This window comes from Anopheles cruzii, chromosome 3 (assembly GCF_943734635.1).
Source record: "Anopheles cruzii chromosome 3, idAnoCruzAS_RS32_06, whole genome shotgun sequence".
In the NCBI taxonomy this organism is placed as follows: Eukaryota; Metazoa; Arthropoda; class Insecta; order Diptera; family Culicidae; genus Anopheles; species Anopheles cruzii.
Window position 1 is genome coordinate 6,686,422 of NC_069145.1, and position 18,536 is coordinate 6,704,957.

Consider the following 18,536-nt stretch of genomic DNA (forward strand, 5'->3'; position numbering starts at 1 on the left):
CAAGGAGCCGAAAAGTTACAAACGATATCTGCCACAAACTTCAAGAAAGTGGCTCGCGAAGGCGTAATGTTTTTTTATTCGATGAATGATAATGTTGGCAATCAAGTGTCGGAAAAGCTCGTTGCTCGGTTTCTTGTGCTTCTTGTGGTGAAAGCTCTCGATAGAGCTGTTTTCGGGGTAATACTTTTTGCAGCAACTGCCCTCGGGAAGGGACCCTGATATTTGACACTACCACTTGGGCTGCATCGCTTACTTTGCTTGTTTTGAACAACATTGACCGATATTTTTTGGATCCACCGGATAATAGGCGTTCTGATTTTTCAAACAAAAATAGGAACATGAATTTATTTACATCTCCAACACGAACCTTTTCACGAATATTTGAGGGTTCAGAATAAACGAGCAGCGTGGTCAAACAACTCTGGCTCTGGTGTGCGTAGCAGGTATTCCCTTACGATCCTCACCAAATAACGCCCAACAACGTCCAACCGGTCCGATGTCACTCAGGAACGGAGTGGATGATGAGCCCGGCTTCATCAACTTTGTTTGGCCACAGTTCAGTTCCAAAACTCCAGATGCTGCTGTCGGTTTAAAGCCTATTCAATGTTGTTTCGAATTGGCTTCGAAATTGCGATGTTGCCGTTCGAACGGAAGCACATTTTAATTTCCCAGTTCGCTCTCGAAGCAGCCATCATGTGTGCCGTTTGCTCATTATCTCGCGTTCGTATGCACTTTCGTTGCTGTCCGCGTGTCCATCTTTTTTGTGTTTTGTGTTTGCCCAGTTGTGCGCACGTGTGTTGAAGGCTTCTCTGTTGCTGCGAAGGGCGAAGCTGGGGTCCTCGGTTCCTTCGTCGGAACCACATTGCGGAGTGATGATGATCCGACTCCCGATGATGACGTTGATGATGGCTGACGCAGCTGGCTTCCGTTTCGTGGTGTGCGTGTGCTGTCCCCTGGTGTGTGTGTGTGTGTGTTTATTGGCCTAATCTAGCTCCGCCCAGGAAACCGGGTTATGTATTGCCTATGTGCTGGGCTTCCGTTGTGTGAGTTTTATGTGCTTTTATCATACTTTTTTGCTGTTTGGTCTGCTAACAAAAGCTCCATGGTTTCATGGTTTCGACGACGGGTGGATTGGGTAAACATACGCTTCTCGTAATGTGAAACATTAACGATATGTCATGTGAGAGGTGGTGCTGTGAGCGAAACACATGTTAGACATATTTCCCGTGTGATGCGTGTTTCAACCTTTTCCCTGTCCATTTTCCATTTTTTTCCGTCGCTTTTTGTCGCTCCCGAGAGTATCGATTGAAAGAGCCAGAATGCCAGCCGTTTGGAATGTAATTAGCAGGGTTCTGGTGACCCGGGGTGCGACTGGTTAGAGACCTCGGAACGATACGCCGGGCCAGCCAACCAGCCTGTTTCGGTCCCCAGCGAGCGGTATTATTATTTATTGTTCAAATTTACCAAAATATTGACGGAGCCGATGACGCAAAACATGGTGCCAATTTCAGCATTTCAGGTCATAAAAGCCGACGGTAAATTTGCCAACCAAGTCGTACGTGAAGTCTTGAAACTGTCATTTTCGGATAATTTACCACACAAAAGCGGATCGATATTTAAGCCTTCGAACAGCCAGAACTTACCAGAAACAGGATTCCACAATCCGCTCCAGGTCGCGAAAGAAAGTCACACAGAACACACAGCACACAGCTCAGCTTTAATTATTAAATTTATTTTCCGTAATAATTAATATAATTTGATTGCAGCATTTTATGTACAGTGTCGTTTTGTTAGCTTGTTGATGCTGTCGTTTTTTCCGTTATCTGTTTTTTTGCTGATTGCCCCCAACAACAACGCGCGAACCCCACCAACTCTAGTTTCGGACCAGTTTGTGGCTCTCGCCGGCCTCCGAATGATAATAATTTTTGCTGTATGCTCTACACGCTCGCGGTGCTTTCTACGGTTTATGTTTTTGTTTTAACAATATCATTGCTTGGTTTAATTTTGTTCCATGTAAACGCTGTGTCCACTATGGCCGGTTTTAATGCGCCCGGGCACCCGACAGGAGATCTACGGCGGCGCCCATCGTTCCCGGGGGGGATTCCGCTTCCGGAGCCTACGGGCTGTGTTTTGGTTTCCTTTTGAATTTAAATTAATTTTCCTACCCCTTTCCTGCGAGGGTCCTGCGAGGACCTGCGGACATGCTCGGATATTGCCAAAATACGATATTTGCCTAACAGCTTGGACGCCGTCCGCGTAAGCTTACTGAGGTTAATGTAGTTTGTTTTCGCTTCTCTTCCCTGTTTAGACACAGACGTCTCGAAGATGCTGCCTGGTTTGTCTTTTGTGTGCGTTTGCCCCGCGCGGATCGCGGACTATTGCGGGCCGCCCTCCCCGGTTTGGTTGGCCATTTGGCCCGCAACTTAAAGCATCCAACTCTAATCGGCTACACTAATCAGCTACTATGTGCACATTATTTGCATTATTTGCCAGCCAGCTTTAGGGTTGGGTGCGCAGTTATGCATTTACAGTATTTATATGACGATTGTTTTGTTTGCTCTGCTTTTTGTTGCTTTATTTGCTCTATTCCACATAACTTAATACATCTCGCTCGTTCGCTCGCTCGCTATTTATACGCTTCGTTTTCCATTATTTCATTGCATCATCATGAACTTTGTAGTGTTCCGGTTAGTGTTTGCCTTCTGGCCGGTTCGCCGTTTCGCCACCCGTTTTTACTCGCTTCTGTTTTCTTGGTTTGTGCTTCAGTTTTCTCTCCCGTTCTTTGTTGCACGCTCCAACCGGCCCCGTTCGCTGCATAGCCGGACCGGACAGCAGAATGCAGTGCTCGACGTTTTTTGCTCCTCGCCCCGTTTGGCCACAAATCGCTCGTTTGAATTTTCATAAAACTAAACAAGTGAACTCATTAAGGTAATGACTTTATGAACTGGAAAGGGCTCGCGCTTTCCACCCTGCAGCGAATTTTCGAGACCAGCACGATGATGATGGTGGCCAGGTGGCTTGATGTTTCTCGGTCGCTCGGCTTTTTAAATGTTTTTTAGTGCCCGCCGCATTTGATTTAGTTGCCGTGTTTTGACAACTAACATTTCGCGAACCGTTTCAACGTGAACCGGTTCACGAACCGTTTCAGAATGACAGCAGTGTCGTTTTGGTCGCGACCCTTTGGAGTGGACTTCTTCAAATAGTGCTTAAGAAATGTTCACCCAAAAACGCAGCATTCAAAGCCAGTAAAAGTGTCCCCAGGAGCTCATCCCCAGCTCAGTGTGCCACCTTGAATCGATTCCCCAGAAGGACGGGAATTGGGGAGTGCGCATGCGCCCTTCACCAGAAAGAGACGACACGGGGATCCAGATTTGTCCGGTGGCACCGTTCTGACTCTGGGGAGAGCTTATATACTACTCAACGCCTGCACGTATATACTCCAATTTCCAGAAATTGGACCAACCTGTCGGTGATTTTGTAGGGCGCAAACGTTACGGTGGAGCGCAGAGTGGAACCCGGAGCCGTCGGCAGTAATCCATCGGCAAACCGGAGGATACTGAAGGAGGATCCACCTTCAAAGGGCTTTCGGCCATCAAACGGAACGGAAGCTTTTGGATTAGAAGAGAAAGGAACAACAGCAACGAAAACGGGCCCGCGTCGATCCTCGGATGAAGCGAATCGTATTACAGGCTTTCGAGTCCGAGGCCTCAGAGAGGCCCGCTTATCACGAGGCTTCCTTCGGTTTCGGCGACGGCGAGAACGGCCGGTGGAGCAGCGAGGTGGTGGTGGTGGTGAGCGGCGTGTTGCTGGTGATCGGGTTCGGCACGATCCGCACGATCCCACTGGCACTCAGGCCGTTCATGAGGGCCGCGGCCGCATGGTGGTGGTGATGGTGGTGCTGGTGGTGATGGTGAGGATGGTGCTGTCCCGCCGGATGTCCGTGCCCGGGGAGACCGGGATGGATGTGTGGGTGATGCACGTGCAGTGGGTGGTGCAGCGCGAGGTGGGCCGGATGATGCTGGGGCTGGGAGGCAGCAGCGGCCGCTGCTGCTGCCGCCGCCGCTGCCGCCGCAGCCGCCGTGTGGTGCAGGAGCTCTGCGTTCAGCCGCGACGGTGAGCTGACCCGTATTCTCAGCGGCGACATGGGCTGCAGTGAGGGGGCACTGGCGGTGGAGGTGATAGGGGAGGGCCCGGCTGAGTGCGGTGTCCCGGGGCGACCACCCGGATCGACCACCGACACCGAGAGGTCACTCGGAGCGCAGGGGTGTTCCTTCCCCGTCGCCGAGCCGGGTGCTGGTGGCAGGGTTGGCGTGGTGGTGTTGGTGAGGGACACGCTCGTGGCACTGCTGTTGCTGCTCGGCGACTCGCTCATGTTGCCGACCGTCGTTGTCGCCGCCGCCGTCGTCGTTGTTAGGACACCGCCTGCCAGGCTGCACGGGATGCCGAGTGACCCGCTCGCCACACTGACCGCCAGGGAGTGGGGCAGGTGGGGCTGGGGCCGGAGCACGGTCGGCGTGAGGGGTAGATGCGTCAGACCAATCGGGGGCGAGTGGGTGGCGATCGGTGGCGAGTGGTCACCCAGACGATAAGGCATGAATCTGCTGTTGAACGAACCTGGAGGGACGAGGCAAGGAAAGATGAGTCCACGGACCGCGGATAATGGCGGCTGTCAGTAACGCCAAAAGAAGAAAGTACCAGGGGGACCATACCTCCAGGTTGCATATCTTCAGATTGCATACCTTCAGGCGCGCAACTGTGCGGCGGTATGTTCCACAGGTTAATGCGAAAAACTTACCAGGTAACAGGCCGCCGGTCAGGTGGTCACCGAAGCGGAACGAGTGAAGCGAGGCGAAGCTGCTCCGGAAGTCCTTCTCGCGGTCGTCGTGCAGCCGGTCCTCGCTCGAGCCCGGCAACGAGCTGGGACTGTGCTGCATCGACATGCTAGGAACTGGCGAGTGCGTACCGAGCGAGATGTCCGAGTCGGAGTCGGTGTCCACCGGCGACAGGGGGCCGCCCTCGCCCCGCCGTGGCGTCAGCGAGGACGACCCGGACCCGGACAGTGGCGGTTGGTTGTGTCTGTGCGGAAGAGGAAACGGGGAGACGGTGCTCGTTAGCCGAAGGAACATCTCATTCATTTTAATAATCGCCCCACAAAATGGTCACCCCGGGACATTCCGAGGTAGAAGTGGTGGTCGGCCACCGCAATTTGCCGTGTGTGTGCGTGTCCGGGAGTGCAGTTAATCTCGGTGGTGCCTCCGACCTCCGGGGCCTAATACCAATATCTCTGACGCTATGAAAAACGGCAAAGACAATAATCTTTTCTCGATCTCTCTCTCTCTCGAGGAGATACCAACCAAGATCTCAGAGGAAACGCAGAACAGATTAAGTGGCCGGGAAGTCGGACGGTCGCTGGCGTCGAAGTGATCAGGCAGCGAGGTGAAAAAGGTGCCGTGTCATAGTCTTTAATACGTGGTTTCCCTCTTGACGACGCCAATGTTCTAGACCAACACACACAGAGACACACACACAGGGGTCCACGGTGCCCTGGGTTGCGTCGTCTGTTTGACACTAAGCGTAACACGATGACACGGTACATCAGCCCTCTCCCGGGATGGATTATTATCGACGGTTCAACCGATGGCTCAACGAACGACTTGGCCCAGCTGGTCCAGGAATGCTAATTAGTCTGCCCGGACGTCGGACCCGCAGTGCACACACACTAATCGATCGAACCCAACAAACGAACCACAGGAAGTTGGTCTTGGGCTCAGCAAGTCCTCAAAAAGTCCTGGAATACTGTTGAAAGGTTGATTCTCGACCTTTTTCGACAGTCACTGCACTGCACTACTGCAGCGGAGACTTCCCGGAATGGAGCCGAGCGACATTCCCAGGATCGCCCGACGACGCCAGCCGCCACTCGTCGTCGGTGGCGCCGGAAATGAAATGCGTGCGGCGTCCCTATATTTACCCACTTCGAGTTAATAGGTGTCCTGCTTTCGTCAATTTTCGTCGGCCAAGAGGCAGGCAGACAGGAGGGGTTCATGCTACGCGCCACTGGAAGATGTCGGATCCTGTGGGACACGCTCTCGAAGATGCGGCCACCAGGAAGGACGAATCGTCGTCCTTCAGTTTCACGTCCGAAGGCAAACATAAGCATTTTCGGAGGAAAATGGTCCCATTTTTTTGGTTCGGGGTTCCATGTTTACTGCGATGCACTCTGTTTGCCCGGTGGCGAAGATATGCGTCGGGACTCTTCAAGATGCTGTGGGTTTTGGGCGTCATTGCCTACGTCTACTGCAATTGCCTGCGATCTTGGTCTTACATTCCTGCCTCCATGGGCTCCATATTCGGGACGCTTGGGCCAACATAATTTGGAGCATAATTATTTCGTTCAATACAGTAAGAGCAACATTGGAAAACACACTCCAAGAACGCCAACACGTGGTAGTCTTGGTAGGCCGTGTATCAAAGATGAGTTTCCATTTGTTTGACAGCTGTCAGGTTCGGTTGAAATTTCCAAATAGACAACACCCGATCCGACCGCGTGTGTGTTGGTACTGCGCGTGGTGGCGCTTAATGCATTCTTCGCGAAGCAAAAAAACACATTTTAACGAGCCGCAGCCAAAGTCCCCTTTCCAAGGAGTTCGAGGCCAGGCCGCATCGCAGATGGAAATGAACAGAGTGAATGAAAGAGAGAGCCCGAATAGGAAAATAACAACAGGGAAACGACAGTGGAAGGCAGAAACAAAAATCATAAGTCTTAATCCTAAACAAACTACGTTTCAGTACACTGCCTTCACTGCTGGGGACGCGGACACTTTCTTCGAAGAAAGTAGTGAGTAAACACACTTACGGCGAGACAGAACGACAGAACCTCTGGCGGGACAATACACGAACGCACGCACCGCACTGGACGACGTGGGAGAAAAACAAAAACAACGTCAACGGAAAACGGCTGGGCGCCCGACCCCGGCCACAAATAGAGTCGCTCGAGTATCTGAAATGCGGACCCGGAGCCAGCCAGCCAGCCAGCGATAGCTCTCACTGTCGAGACATCGAGCTCGGAGGCGTATCGGGTTACGATCGTCGATCCCGCTGGGCGCATCCTTGATCTCGCGCAGCAAGAGTCCCCACGCCACCATTATCCCACGCCGCTACACTCAGAAGAAGTTCTAAAGTTTCAACTGAACCGTCGGGAACGAAGCAATTTGTGGTTTAATATGCAAAACGGTGACGAACCCGCCAGCTGTCAGTGTCAATTGCGTGCCCAGTTTCCAGGGCAACCCGAGAGGCGCCTAACCACTTCTAAATGATTTCCGCCCGGGGTTTGGCTATTCGTTTGCCATTCAACTCGGACTTCCGTACGCCGAACGGCGGCACAATTAATGGGGTGGAATCAAAACAAGCAGCCAATGGCGCAAGGGACTCAATAAAATATGCAAATGCTGTGACTCGGGGACTAAACTATTACATGGGCTGAAAAGTTCCGAGCATATGAGAGAAAACGCGTCAAAATTAGCTCTAATCTTCAAATCTTCAAAGATCAGCTAACGTAATCTTCAAAGATCAGCCAGACAAAATCGTTTTTTTTTGCCTTAAAATAGGGCTCAGTTTCAGCGATAACCTCTTCAATTGAGCGAAATTTCTCCCAGGTGAGTATATTTTTTATGTCTGATAGAATTTTTTACAATGATATTCTACACTACAATGACTATATAATATTCACTGATGATGGCGTTTCTCTTCTCAAGATAGTTGATGAATATTACAACACGCACATCCCAAAATACCGAGGCCAATCGGTATTTTAACATCTTTCTTTTGATCATACAATAAGACTAGCGCCATTTATGTGTTGGGCTCGGGACTTTTCAGCCCCTGTGTTCAGGGTAGTAGCGCAAATGAGCCTCGCAGTTTACTGTGCAAGGCTTAAGGATGGCTACCGGCACTCGGCTCGTTGACTGACAATCATTTTACGATGCGGTGACGACGACGGGTTTTGTTGTGACAAATTAGAGACAGCGCACCGAGTTCCTTGGGCCGAGTTTCGCGAGGGGTTCGCCACGAGGGCAAACCAGAGGCGCTATTTACTTGCGGAAACCTTCCGCCAGTAACGGCGAGACAGATTTGCGACGCAGCAACCCCTCCGTTTAGTGTCCTGTCATCGGTGTGCGCTATCCTGCGCCCGGACCGTGTGTGGGGTCGGGTTGACAAATTGCCGTCGGGGCCCGTGAGTTTTCGCCTTCACACCCCGGCACGTGGTGCAGGACTTCCGGTTCGGCAGGGCCGGAGCACCGGGCCCCCGGCTCCCGCCAAGTGTATGGTGATGATAATTGAATTGTACATTCACCGGGCTCTGACCGGTTCTGGGCCGGGGCCAGGGCCAACAAAGGGTTAAAGTACGCCGCCGACGGCCACGGTGGATATGTTCAAGAAAAGCGGGAAGCGTCTGGCGCCGGGACCGTGCGTAAAACTGCAAGTGAACAGCGCAAACACCGAAGACAAAGCGACCAAAGGTTCCGTGGCGCGCGATGTGACTGTGGCTACCCCTTTTTCTTCCTCAAGGCCGGCGCTGCCGTTGTCAGTGTTTACACAACCGGGATGCGATGCGCGCAGATGTGGACCGGTACAGTGTTTTAGCAAACAACAATAAACCATCCGCAACCGCAAACGCTTAATGGCGCGGCATATGGTTGGGAGCTCGCTTCAGTGATGGCTGCGGCCGCGATTGGGCCTTCGCCCTGATTATGCGCCTGGTAGAGTTGGTCTGCGAGAAGGTCTGCGGCGGCCGTTATTGGCCGTTTAATGGCTGACCAATCCGTAGACCTGGTGGTGATTACTGACAAGTAATGATAAGTGATCATAGACAAGTTCTACTGGATTGTTCAATAAGAAGTTCTTCGATTCTTCGATAAAAGAATATTACTTACACTGCTTAATGAGATGGCTAGGGCTTCTACTGAATCTCTTTCAGTCACTCGACGTTTTTCCAATAAGATACCCTGTATTTTCTCTGCTATACCAGGTGTTGCTACTGTTTTTGGACGTCCTTGACCTAGATCGTCTTCAAGACTTGATTCAAGACGTTCATATGAAGAGTGTACCAACAGCGCCAACCTATGTTATTGAAGCTTAAAACTTATTAAACAACCTTATTGTAAATGAAGGACCCACCACTACCACAAGCTACAACAAGTTCTCCAAAATCCCCTCAAGTCTAAGGCCGTCCCACAAAAAGAGGGACGAAATACAGAAAATAATTATCGGTTCCAATCCAGAGTCCAATCTCGGAGTCGGAGAACTACATTCCGGATTACGGATGTCATTATGGTGTAGCTCCCGGGTTCAGCAGGTGCAGAGGTTGGAAACTACTCACCAGCCCACTAATATCCAGCAGCAAGTCAAAAGCTGTCAACTTGCCCTTCCCTTGACCAACACAATGTCCGATAAGAAACACCCGCACACACTCGGTGTTTACAGAACATGCCACCAAATATTTGCACCCGACAGCAGTAGCTTCCGGCAAAACTCCCGACCACATCCGGGCTCCCCGCTCCGGCCCGGAGAGAAATGTGTTTACCAACTTGTACCCACTTCAGGGCTCCACTTAGGAACGGGAACCTACTATACGGAACCCCGTCGATGCCTCGGGCACCGATTGGCCGTCCGATATTGGCCGACTGCCGGCCGATGTGCGAGAATTAAGAAGTTCTTCTTGCAATCATCATTACGACCGTTGTGACCGGGGGCAACTTGTGGCGGTGGTCACCATTGGTTATTGATTTCCTTCGCTTCGATTGATGGCAAAACACACTCTCGAAACCGGAGGACGACGACGGTGGTTTGTTGAGTTTATAATCGACGGACGATTAGGTTGTCAAGTGCGTGTCCTGCGAGCCCATCCATTGCCGTAAGTGCCCCACGAGTGCCAGACGCGAGATGGAATGGACGCGATTGTGGACGCGCTGAATGCATTTGCTTGTCGCGCTCCGTGGCTCCGGTCTACTAGAGCTGCAAACAAAGCAAATTATGATGGACTTGGCTGGTTGGTCACAAAGAGACACGACTCCGACCTCCTCCCGGAGACCTCCCGATCGAGAGGTGCAGCAAAAAGTGAGGTTAAAAACGAAACGCGGCGTATAAATCACTGTAAATGTGAAACCTCAATGTTTACTTTGATCCTCCATCGTCCAGTCGGTTCACCCCCAGCCGAGTCAACTTCGAGCCGGTCAGATATCGAATAGCCGACACCGGCGACGACGCCACCAAACGGCCACCGGAAGGTAGCGCACGTATCCCTACGGGTTTCCCGAGGGTGAAGGACCGTTATTTTCCGCAACTAACCAAGTTAGGTAAGGTCTTCCTGAGCAGACATGGCTGGTCCACGCGGTCTTGGTCTCGGGCACAAGAGTTTCACCGTCGGATAAAAGGATAATTGAATATGAAAAGTGTAATAGGCCCCCCGAAAAAGTCACATGCACGCAAGGGGGCGGCCTCATTGACCTTCCACACACAGCGGGGGGCAAGATATGTTGCCCCATCCATCTATCCTGGCCGTGCTGGGTTCGTTTGTCACAAGTTAACAATGTTAAGCTCAGCCCGAAGGTTGCCAGGTACCAACGCCTAGACTCGGAGAAGTGGAAAATGTTTGTTTTTCTAAAAAATGAAAAACCACCCCGGGTGCCGACAGGACGTGTACCCGAAACTAACCTCATTTCTTGGATTGTTATTGCTTCGTCCTTTTTTTTCGTGTGGCTCACAATCTATCGCCGCGCGTTCCGTGGGCCAGATTTGATCCAATAATCGTTACGCTCGTTCCTTGCCCGCTTTTTATTGTTGCCTGCCCTTCTTTTCGAGTACCCCCTCGTGCACGGCGACGCTCCCGACACCCTCGCCGGAGCGCTTCCGGAGCAGGCGGCGCGGCGGCCCAACCATCCGGTTGGCCAAATATTTGAATATATTTACAGCTAAACTTAATTTGTACAACAATAGAGCCATTATTTCACACCCTCGCGCATCAATAGGGGCGGCGGTGGCTTCTGCTGCGTAGTCTTCAACTCGCCCCTCTAAACGCAACGCAATCGAATCGTTAAGGAATTACCGAATAATGAATATAAATTAGCGTGAAAAATTAAAATCCCAGCTTGTTCATTTGCTGGGCGGTGGCGGCCACGGACGATTTTGTAGGATCCACCACGGGCACACTCCACAGGCTGATGGGGTCGGAAGTCATCACTTTGGCCGCCTTCGGCTAACGGCACTCCGGAAGTCTCATCTTCCCCGTCGACCGGCCGCGCCACACGGGGAACGTAATGGGGTTTGGTTTGCCCTGCGGCCATCGGGCCCGGGTGTCCTGATCTCGCGAGGATGCCACAGCACGGCCCAAGGACGTCGCCGCCTGCTGGAGGACAAATTTAACCGTTATCGAATTAGGCCGCCTCCCCTCGAGTGCGACGAGGGCGAAAACCAAACAACTCCGGTTAACCCGTTTCACTACATTACATGCGAATAATGTACTGACATAATGAAGTTTCTTTCATTCTGAGATGAGCTGAGCAGCCGCCGGATGGTCGGTCGGGCGCTGTGGTTTGTGGTGCGGTTTTCGGTGCGGTCCCTGCAAGCGATCCGATTCTTGGATCTCTCGCTCGGCTCAGCTGATGCATGACGACGGCCCCCGAAGGGCCCGTGCCCGTCCTTGATGAAGATGGAAAAATGAGCCGCTCGGGGCCAGTCAGTGGCGTGGAAAAGTCAGCGATGAAAAGCGAGACTTTCCTCGGCCAGCATTGTGACAAGGTTGTGGCAATACGTAGCTGGATGTTCCACCGGGCCCAAACTCAAAAACTAATAATTAAATAAAAGTTTACCGACGATAAAAGAGAGCGAACAGTAAAATATTGACGGCGGAACTGACACGGTGGCTAGGGGCCACAATATGAAGTACGACCAGGTCTGACCACCTGATACTTCAAAAACCTTCAAAAACCGTACTTCAAAAGTCGGTTACCCATTAGGGTTTTGGCTATTGAGTTTTTGGGCAAGAAGGGCAAGGGCAGAATGAAATGAAAATAAATTTGGCTTGTCGCTGAAGAAAATGTTGCTAGAAACGTTTGGCGTTTTCAAATCCCCACTTTTGTAGTAAGTTTTAATAATTTTAACACGTTGTTCTATTGTTAAACAATTCATTTTCTCAAATGGTAAACACTCAGCTAGAAGTTTGACACTTGGATTGACAGATATATTGGAAAACTGTAAAATTCCAGCTCTGTAATTTCGAAACTACGAAATGGATTACTCTGATCTTACTCTTTCTAAAACCCTATCCAAATTCAAATCCTTGATTGACCCTAGACCCCAAGAAGGATCTAGCTAGTAGAAGCTAATAAAGTCCTGGCGACAAAACCCAAAGTCCAGTGCTCTCAACAACAAACACAAACAAAAATAATAGAAAGTCGACACATTAACTAACACTTTCCCGGCCTCTATTAATCAGGCGAGGAAACACTAGCTTGCGCTGGAATTTGCGCACCAGTCAATCCCCACAGACACACACAGACCTTTCGAACCTCCTGAACTGTAAACTCGCTAAACTCCGGCAGGTCCGGCAGGGAGCATAAAAAAAAATGCACCAAGCAACATGAATAATGAAGCCGTTTTTGTTAACCCATTTGCACCGCTTCCATCGCACCACTGCCTTGCACGCCCGGCACCCTTTTGCGGTGCGCCAAAGGATTCGACACGCATCTCAAGTTCAAACCCCGCGCTAATACCGCGGGACGTCCACCCAGCCAGCCCCGCGGACTCAGGAACTGCCTCCCGGCTGCCTAATGACTTTATTATCTTCGGCCCGGCGCGGCCCAGCAATGCGCCGCGCAACAATGGCCGCGCACCGCGCCGTGGCACAATGTTGTCCGGACCGAGCGGCTTCGGTTACGGTCACGGTGTTAATACGCGAGCCACCAAAACCGTCAGGGTATTGCTTTCGCGCGGTCCTCTTGGCGGTCTCCGCAATCCTTTCGCTCCTTTCGCTCACGGGGACAGGAGGGCCATCCCGGCGGCCCACACGCTGGATGACCGCAAACGGATCAATCATCTTTCGGTGAGCTTCGGGCCCGGCACTGAGTCATTAGCCCCGGCCAGGTAGGTAGGGCACCGAGGGGCCTTGGACCCCCGAGCCCCCGGTGGGATCAAGTTTCTTCGCCAAGGGCCCCGGCCGGGCCGGGAATTGCTGTATCGAAACGTGTATAAATAATTAATTAACTTATTGTTACACTTAATAAGATAATTAGCCACGGAGCCCTGGAGCCCTGGCTCTCGCCGAAGGCTCCGCGATGCCTGCCGTGCGTGTGCGCGTCCGGCCCCGGCGTCCGGGGGGATCATTATCGGCGGCGGCAGGCTGTGGTGGAGCCCGCTTCTGTGTGGCGCCTTCCCGCGGTGCTACAAAAAGGTGCGGCGTACTGTTACACTTCGGCGGCCCGGCATAGCCCGATCGGGAGCATCATCAACAATGTGGCCGCTGCGCCGAACAGAGCAGGATTCATTGCGCTATGACGGAGGCGGCGGCGGCGGCTCAACAAACGCAACGTGCGCGCAAAAACAGGTCGGCGCAACAACGGCCTATGCTCGGCCGCCGGAGCGCGCGCCTTCACACGGCGGCGGCGTCGGCCAGCATAAAGAGTGAATTTTGAAAATGATACCACACAATGTTTTCGCGGCCCTTTCCGACACCCGGTGCCGGCCGGGCGGGCGGTGGGGCGGCGTGTGCTCACGGCCATGGCCTCCGGCAATTAACCCTTCGGTGAGGCGTGCGTTTTGGCGAGGCATTAGATCACGGCTCGCTGCGATCGATCACTCTCGGCGCTCGACGGTTCGATCTCGTTAATTAAATCGAGCACCGGCCGGTCGGCGGATGGTGGGGAAAGAGAGGGCACCATCGTAATCGTACCCGTGTCCGTGGGCAAGGATGTAGTGCTGAACGGCGGACCTTGGTGAGCTCCTTTGCGGCCACTGAGATTTAGACGGCCAATTGAGACTTAACGACAATTGTAGGTCAAATCGTTCGTCGTTTAGTGTCACAGTCCTTCCTCGATTTTGAAGGATCGGACCTGTGATTGGATAGCACCGACTCATCAGTTTCTCTTTGAGACAAGACATCCCTGGCATCGACCGCGAGTGTAAAACTTTAAGGTAACTTTAAGAAAAATGAGCCGATAATGCAGCCAGACGGAAATCCGGACCAAACGCTAGTCGGTAGTTTCCAAAATCAAAACACTTGATGGACTCAACGACTTATTCTTCAATCGTCACCAGGACCTTTGAAAACCGTCGTCCTGCAGCAAGAGCAAATGCAGATCAAAATATGTTGGTTCTCATGAAGGATACGGGACTAGTTTAGAGCTGACTCAAAAAACGAATATACCATGCGCCTTTCCATTCAAGAATCTACTCTAAGTCTGGAGGACGATCATGTTATGTGGCCCAAAAATTGTCTACAACTACAACATAAAAACGTCTACAAGTCTGTTGGCCAGGCAGGACTTGTTGGCCTGTTTGTTCTTCCCAGAAGGACCTTCATTTATTTATGGTCATAAACTGAGTCATCGTGCTGCGTAGCGACTTATAGACGACTTATACGACTGATTTATAATTAATAGCTCAACTAATCACACATGGCGAAATAGAAGCAGATGCAGTTGAAGTCAATAAGGTTAAATTGACCACGAAGTGTCGGCGTGTCGTAAGTCAAGATTTGACTCGATGACTTACCCGATCGTCTATGACGCACAACCTTCCTATAGAAATGCCATTTTATTACTTCGCTTTTCTTCGTAACATTCAAAAGGTTCAAATATATTAGCTTCTGAGTTGCCCAACGAAGGGTTGTCGGTTCGGTTTCACCCTCCGTTTTTACTACCCAAACCATTTACCATACCGGAGACTGCTCGATATCGCTTCTTCGGGACGCGGGAAGACACGATTGTTCGCAGCGAGCAAGCTGAGGCGAAAATATTCCATTTTTTGCCCTTCTTTCCGCGGTGCTCCCATTCGCGAACGTTCTCTGTGTGGCTGAGCATAAAAAACAAGGCCGTTGCACTTGCCGGCGCATAGCGCATTCCCGAAGGCCCCATTCCTGGAGCCCCATTCCTGGACTCGGCAGCTGTTTTTAGCTGTAACCGTGAGCCGACTTAAGCAACGAGTTAATTCAATAAAGCCCACAAGGCTAACACGCGGCGGCGGCAACCACGTCTGGATGGCTCTCGGCCGATCAATCGACAATCTGGTCTGGATCACCTCCATATCCTGCGTGGCTATTTCGCCGACGCCGAGTCATTTTCTATCGGCCCAAAAAAGGGTAAATAAACCGGCGCGGTGCGCGGTGGGCCTGTGTCCGAATGTGGTGCTGCCGGCTCCCGTGGCGGCTGGCTGGCTGGCTCCCGGCGGAATGGCTCATTTACGGTAAATGTGGTAAACAAGCCCATCAATTCAAATGGGCCCGCGCTAAAACCTGCGCTATTATCGATTGCCCGGCCCTGGCCGAGGCCATTCCGCGCCAAATCGGGCCCGGGCGCGCCCGGGACACGGTGTCCCCGGGGCCACAGGTCGGTCGGTTGGTCGATGGCGATAAAATAAAATTTTATTTCCTACCCAGGCCCGGCCGGCAGGCCGTTTGCCGTTCGTCATCGGCATCTCCTCCGGTTGGCACCGGCATCAAACTCGTCAACCCGTCTCGTGTCCTGTCAAATGCGACCGGCACACACACACACACGCGGAAAGGTAATTAAAACGAAGCGGTACCATTCCAACCCGACCGGACATTCACTCGTTGCGAAAGCGCTGGCCGGAGCCGAAAAGCCCGGCGGAACGTCCTGGTCGGTTTTGTGTGGTTGAGTGAGGTAAAATTATAAAGTGATAAAAATATTTTAAGCCTAACCTGAGCGCGGTCCCCAGCGTAAGGGACCTCGGAAGGTGCACCTTGGCTTGGTTTTTGCGTTGCGTTATGCTCACCGCAGCATGGAGAAGCCCTCGGCCGGCATTCGTCATCGAGGTCGTCCGAAAACGCGAATGACAAACATTCGGCGGTGGAATGTTCCGCGTGTGTGTGCCACCGGTCGATCCGGGCTGCAGATTATTTGTAATAATTATACCATTCACGAACCCGGGAAGGACACGCGGGGTGCTCCGACACCCGACACCGACACCGAGGACCGTTTGTCGTCTTGCTTCCATTGAAGTCCTTTTCTCTCTCGCTCTCTTGGATGTGGATTTTTTTGCTCCTCTTTTCGTCCGCTCGCGTGAAAGGTCCAAAAGGGGCCACCTCAACTAATAAAGTCATATCCGGCGAACCCGAGAGGGCTCCAAGAGCGAAATACCCCAAATACCCGTGTGCAACACGTATTCCGTTCACATCCACGGTCCGAATTCCCGTTTACGACGTCACCCGGTATTGCAAGCGGGGGCATAAAACGGCCAACGACACGCCTGGCCAAACCGCCAAAATTTTGTCGCCAAACGGTCACGCGGCAGCGCGATTGTTACGCCGCGATCGGCAACATATGCTCTTCGGGCAATTACCTGGCCCCGGCACACGGACAGGTTTTTAATTGCTTCGCTTCGTTCTGCTACCTTTCACGTTGAGGTTCTTTGCAACATTTTAGCAAAACAATAAAAGCGAAACTCATTACAGCATCGCGCGAGAGCTGGTGCTTCATTTTAACCCGAGTTCCCATTTTTGGGAACTCCGTTCCGACCTTAAGGAGGGACCAAATTCTAGCCCCGCGATTGACGCCCGGTCGTATGAATTACTGGAGCAGTGTAACTGACGTGGCGACGTGGTGACAAATCTATCCTCCCGGACCAGACCCTCGATCATTGAGATGGGCCCCTCGGCACAACGGAACACTTGTACAAACTGTCCAATAATTGCTTCATTGTTCGGGCGCGCGAATCAATTTCCACGCTGAGCAACGCGAGCACCACTCCTTGGAGAGTTCCCCGAAGCAACATCTTCCAAAGCGGCGAGCGAGGAGACGTAAGTAAACAAACCGAGGATATCTTGGCCAGCCCCGAACAAAGGGCCCGAATTTGTACACCATCCCAAAAGGAAGAAGTAGGACGAAGAATTGGTCGCTCTCAGTCCCTCAGCCTGGTCCGCAATCACGGCCACTCGGCCGGGGGGTGGGATCAGGATGGAAACATTTTTATCGAATCACATTTCGGCCCAGATTCCTGGGGCCCGGGCCGAGTTCCGGACGGCCCGAAGGTTCCGGACGGCCCCTCCTAAGTTCGTTAGACTGAAAGTCGATTTACGATTGTTACTACAATTTGAATAACAACATCCCGCAGCTCCCAGCCCCTCGTCTGCTCTGGGAATGGAGGAGGGTGCCGTTCCAAATCGGTCTCAATCTGGGATTTCCGGGGCTTCGAGACCAACCACGAGAAGTCGATCAAAGTCGATGTAAAATTTTCGGCGAAAATCGTCCTGGTAAAAGCCTCGAACTACGAATTCGATTGCAAAAGCCGAACGTGTGCCGTTCGGGCCTTGCAGGCCCAGAAAGCCCAGCACCAAGCACAAGCATCGTCCCCTTTTTCGGCTCGGGCACACGCGCCCGCGCTCGGAACCGGAATCTGAAACATAATCCAGCAGGAGGATAAACAATTTGCTTTCAGGATAACTGATCCCGTGCTCCGTTCCGGGGCCCGTAATCCTGGCACCCCGGCGGTCAAATAAATTCCATCTTTTTTACTCTCTCGCTCTCGAGATTCGTTTCAAAAATCTTTCCGGACCCGAAACTCCGCATACGTCGTGGGATGATCTCTGCACTCGAAACGATGACGATGGAGTGTGCACGCGGGTTGATGTAGTTCCGTCGGTTTTTTTTGGGTCAGGAAGTTGAGACCAGTGATCCCGGGGCAAATAACGACGACGACGAGCAATAGAGAATGCTGATGTAGCGAACCGTTTGGATATGTTGTTGAATAAATCCAATTATGTTTCAGAAATATGGGAACTCCACTCCGTACGTAGACTTTTGAGGTTATGAGTCCTGACTAGATAGTTGGGATGAGCTTCATACATTGATTGTCTTCAGACTACGCAGAACTCGGTTGGACCGAAGTTTCCAAAGCCATCCAATCGGCCTGTTTCTACGACGCAAACTGCAAACTGCGTTAATCACGAAGATTAAAGGTACCTTCAAAGGGTCACTGTGTATCTCTCTCTATCGTTGAGACTAATTATTATGCCCAATGCCTCGAGGCCACGTCCGGAATATCCGGAATGACCGGAACCGGCGGTAAGCCGTCCCGGAAGATACTGTGCCACGTTCGAGAGGGTTACTTGTGGTTTGTTTGAAATTAAACCTCTTCCAGAGTCCCGTCCAGAGAGCCGAGGGTGGTCACATCCCTCCACGAAGTAGGTGAAGTTGAATTATATGTTACGCCTTCTATTGGATGGTTGGATTCACCTCGGGATACGAACCATTTGTCCAACCGAATTTCATATTTCAGGTCTTGTTAAATCTTTAATGCCTGAAAGTGTT

The 18,536-nt window shown here is 51.9% G+C and overlaps 1 protein-coding gene across 1 annotated transcript in view; it reads right to left on the reverse strand.

The window, feature by feature from the left end:
- Positions 1–3,724: 3,724 nt before the first annotated feature.
- The window catches only part of LOC128272584 (protein Optix-like), a 48,972-nt gene continuing 34,160 nt past the window's right edge, over positions 3,725–18,536 (reverse strand). Inside the window, exons 4-5 of the mRNA XM_053010418.1 lie at positions 4,796–5,076; positions 3,725–4,614 (exon numbers count right to left, since the gene is read on the reverse strand). Coding sequence (XP_052866378.1) covers positions 3,725–4,614; positions 4,796–5,076 — 1,171 coding nt within the window. The remainder of the gene's footprint in view (positions 4,615–4,795; positions 5,077–18,536) is intronic.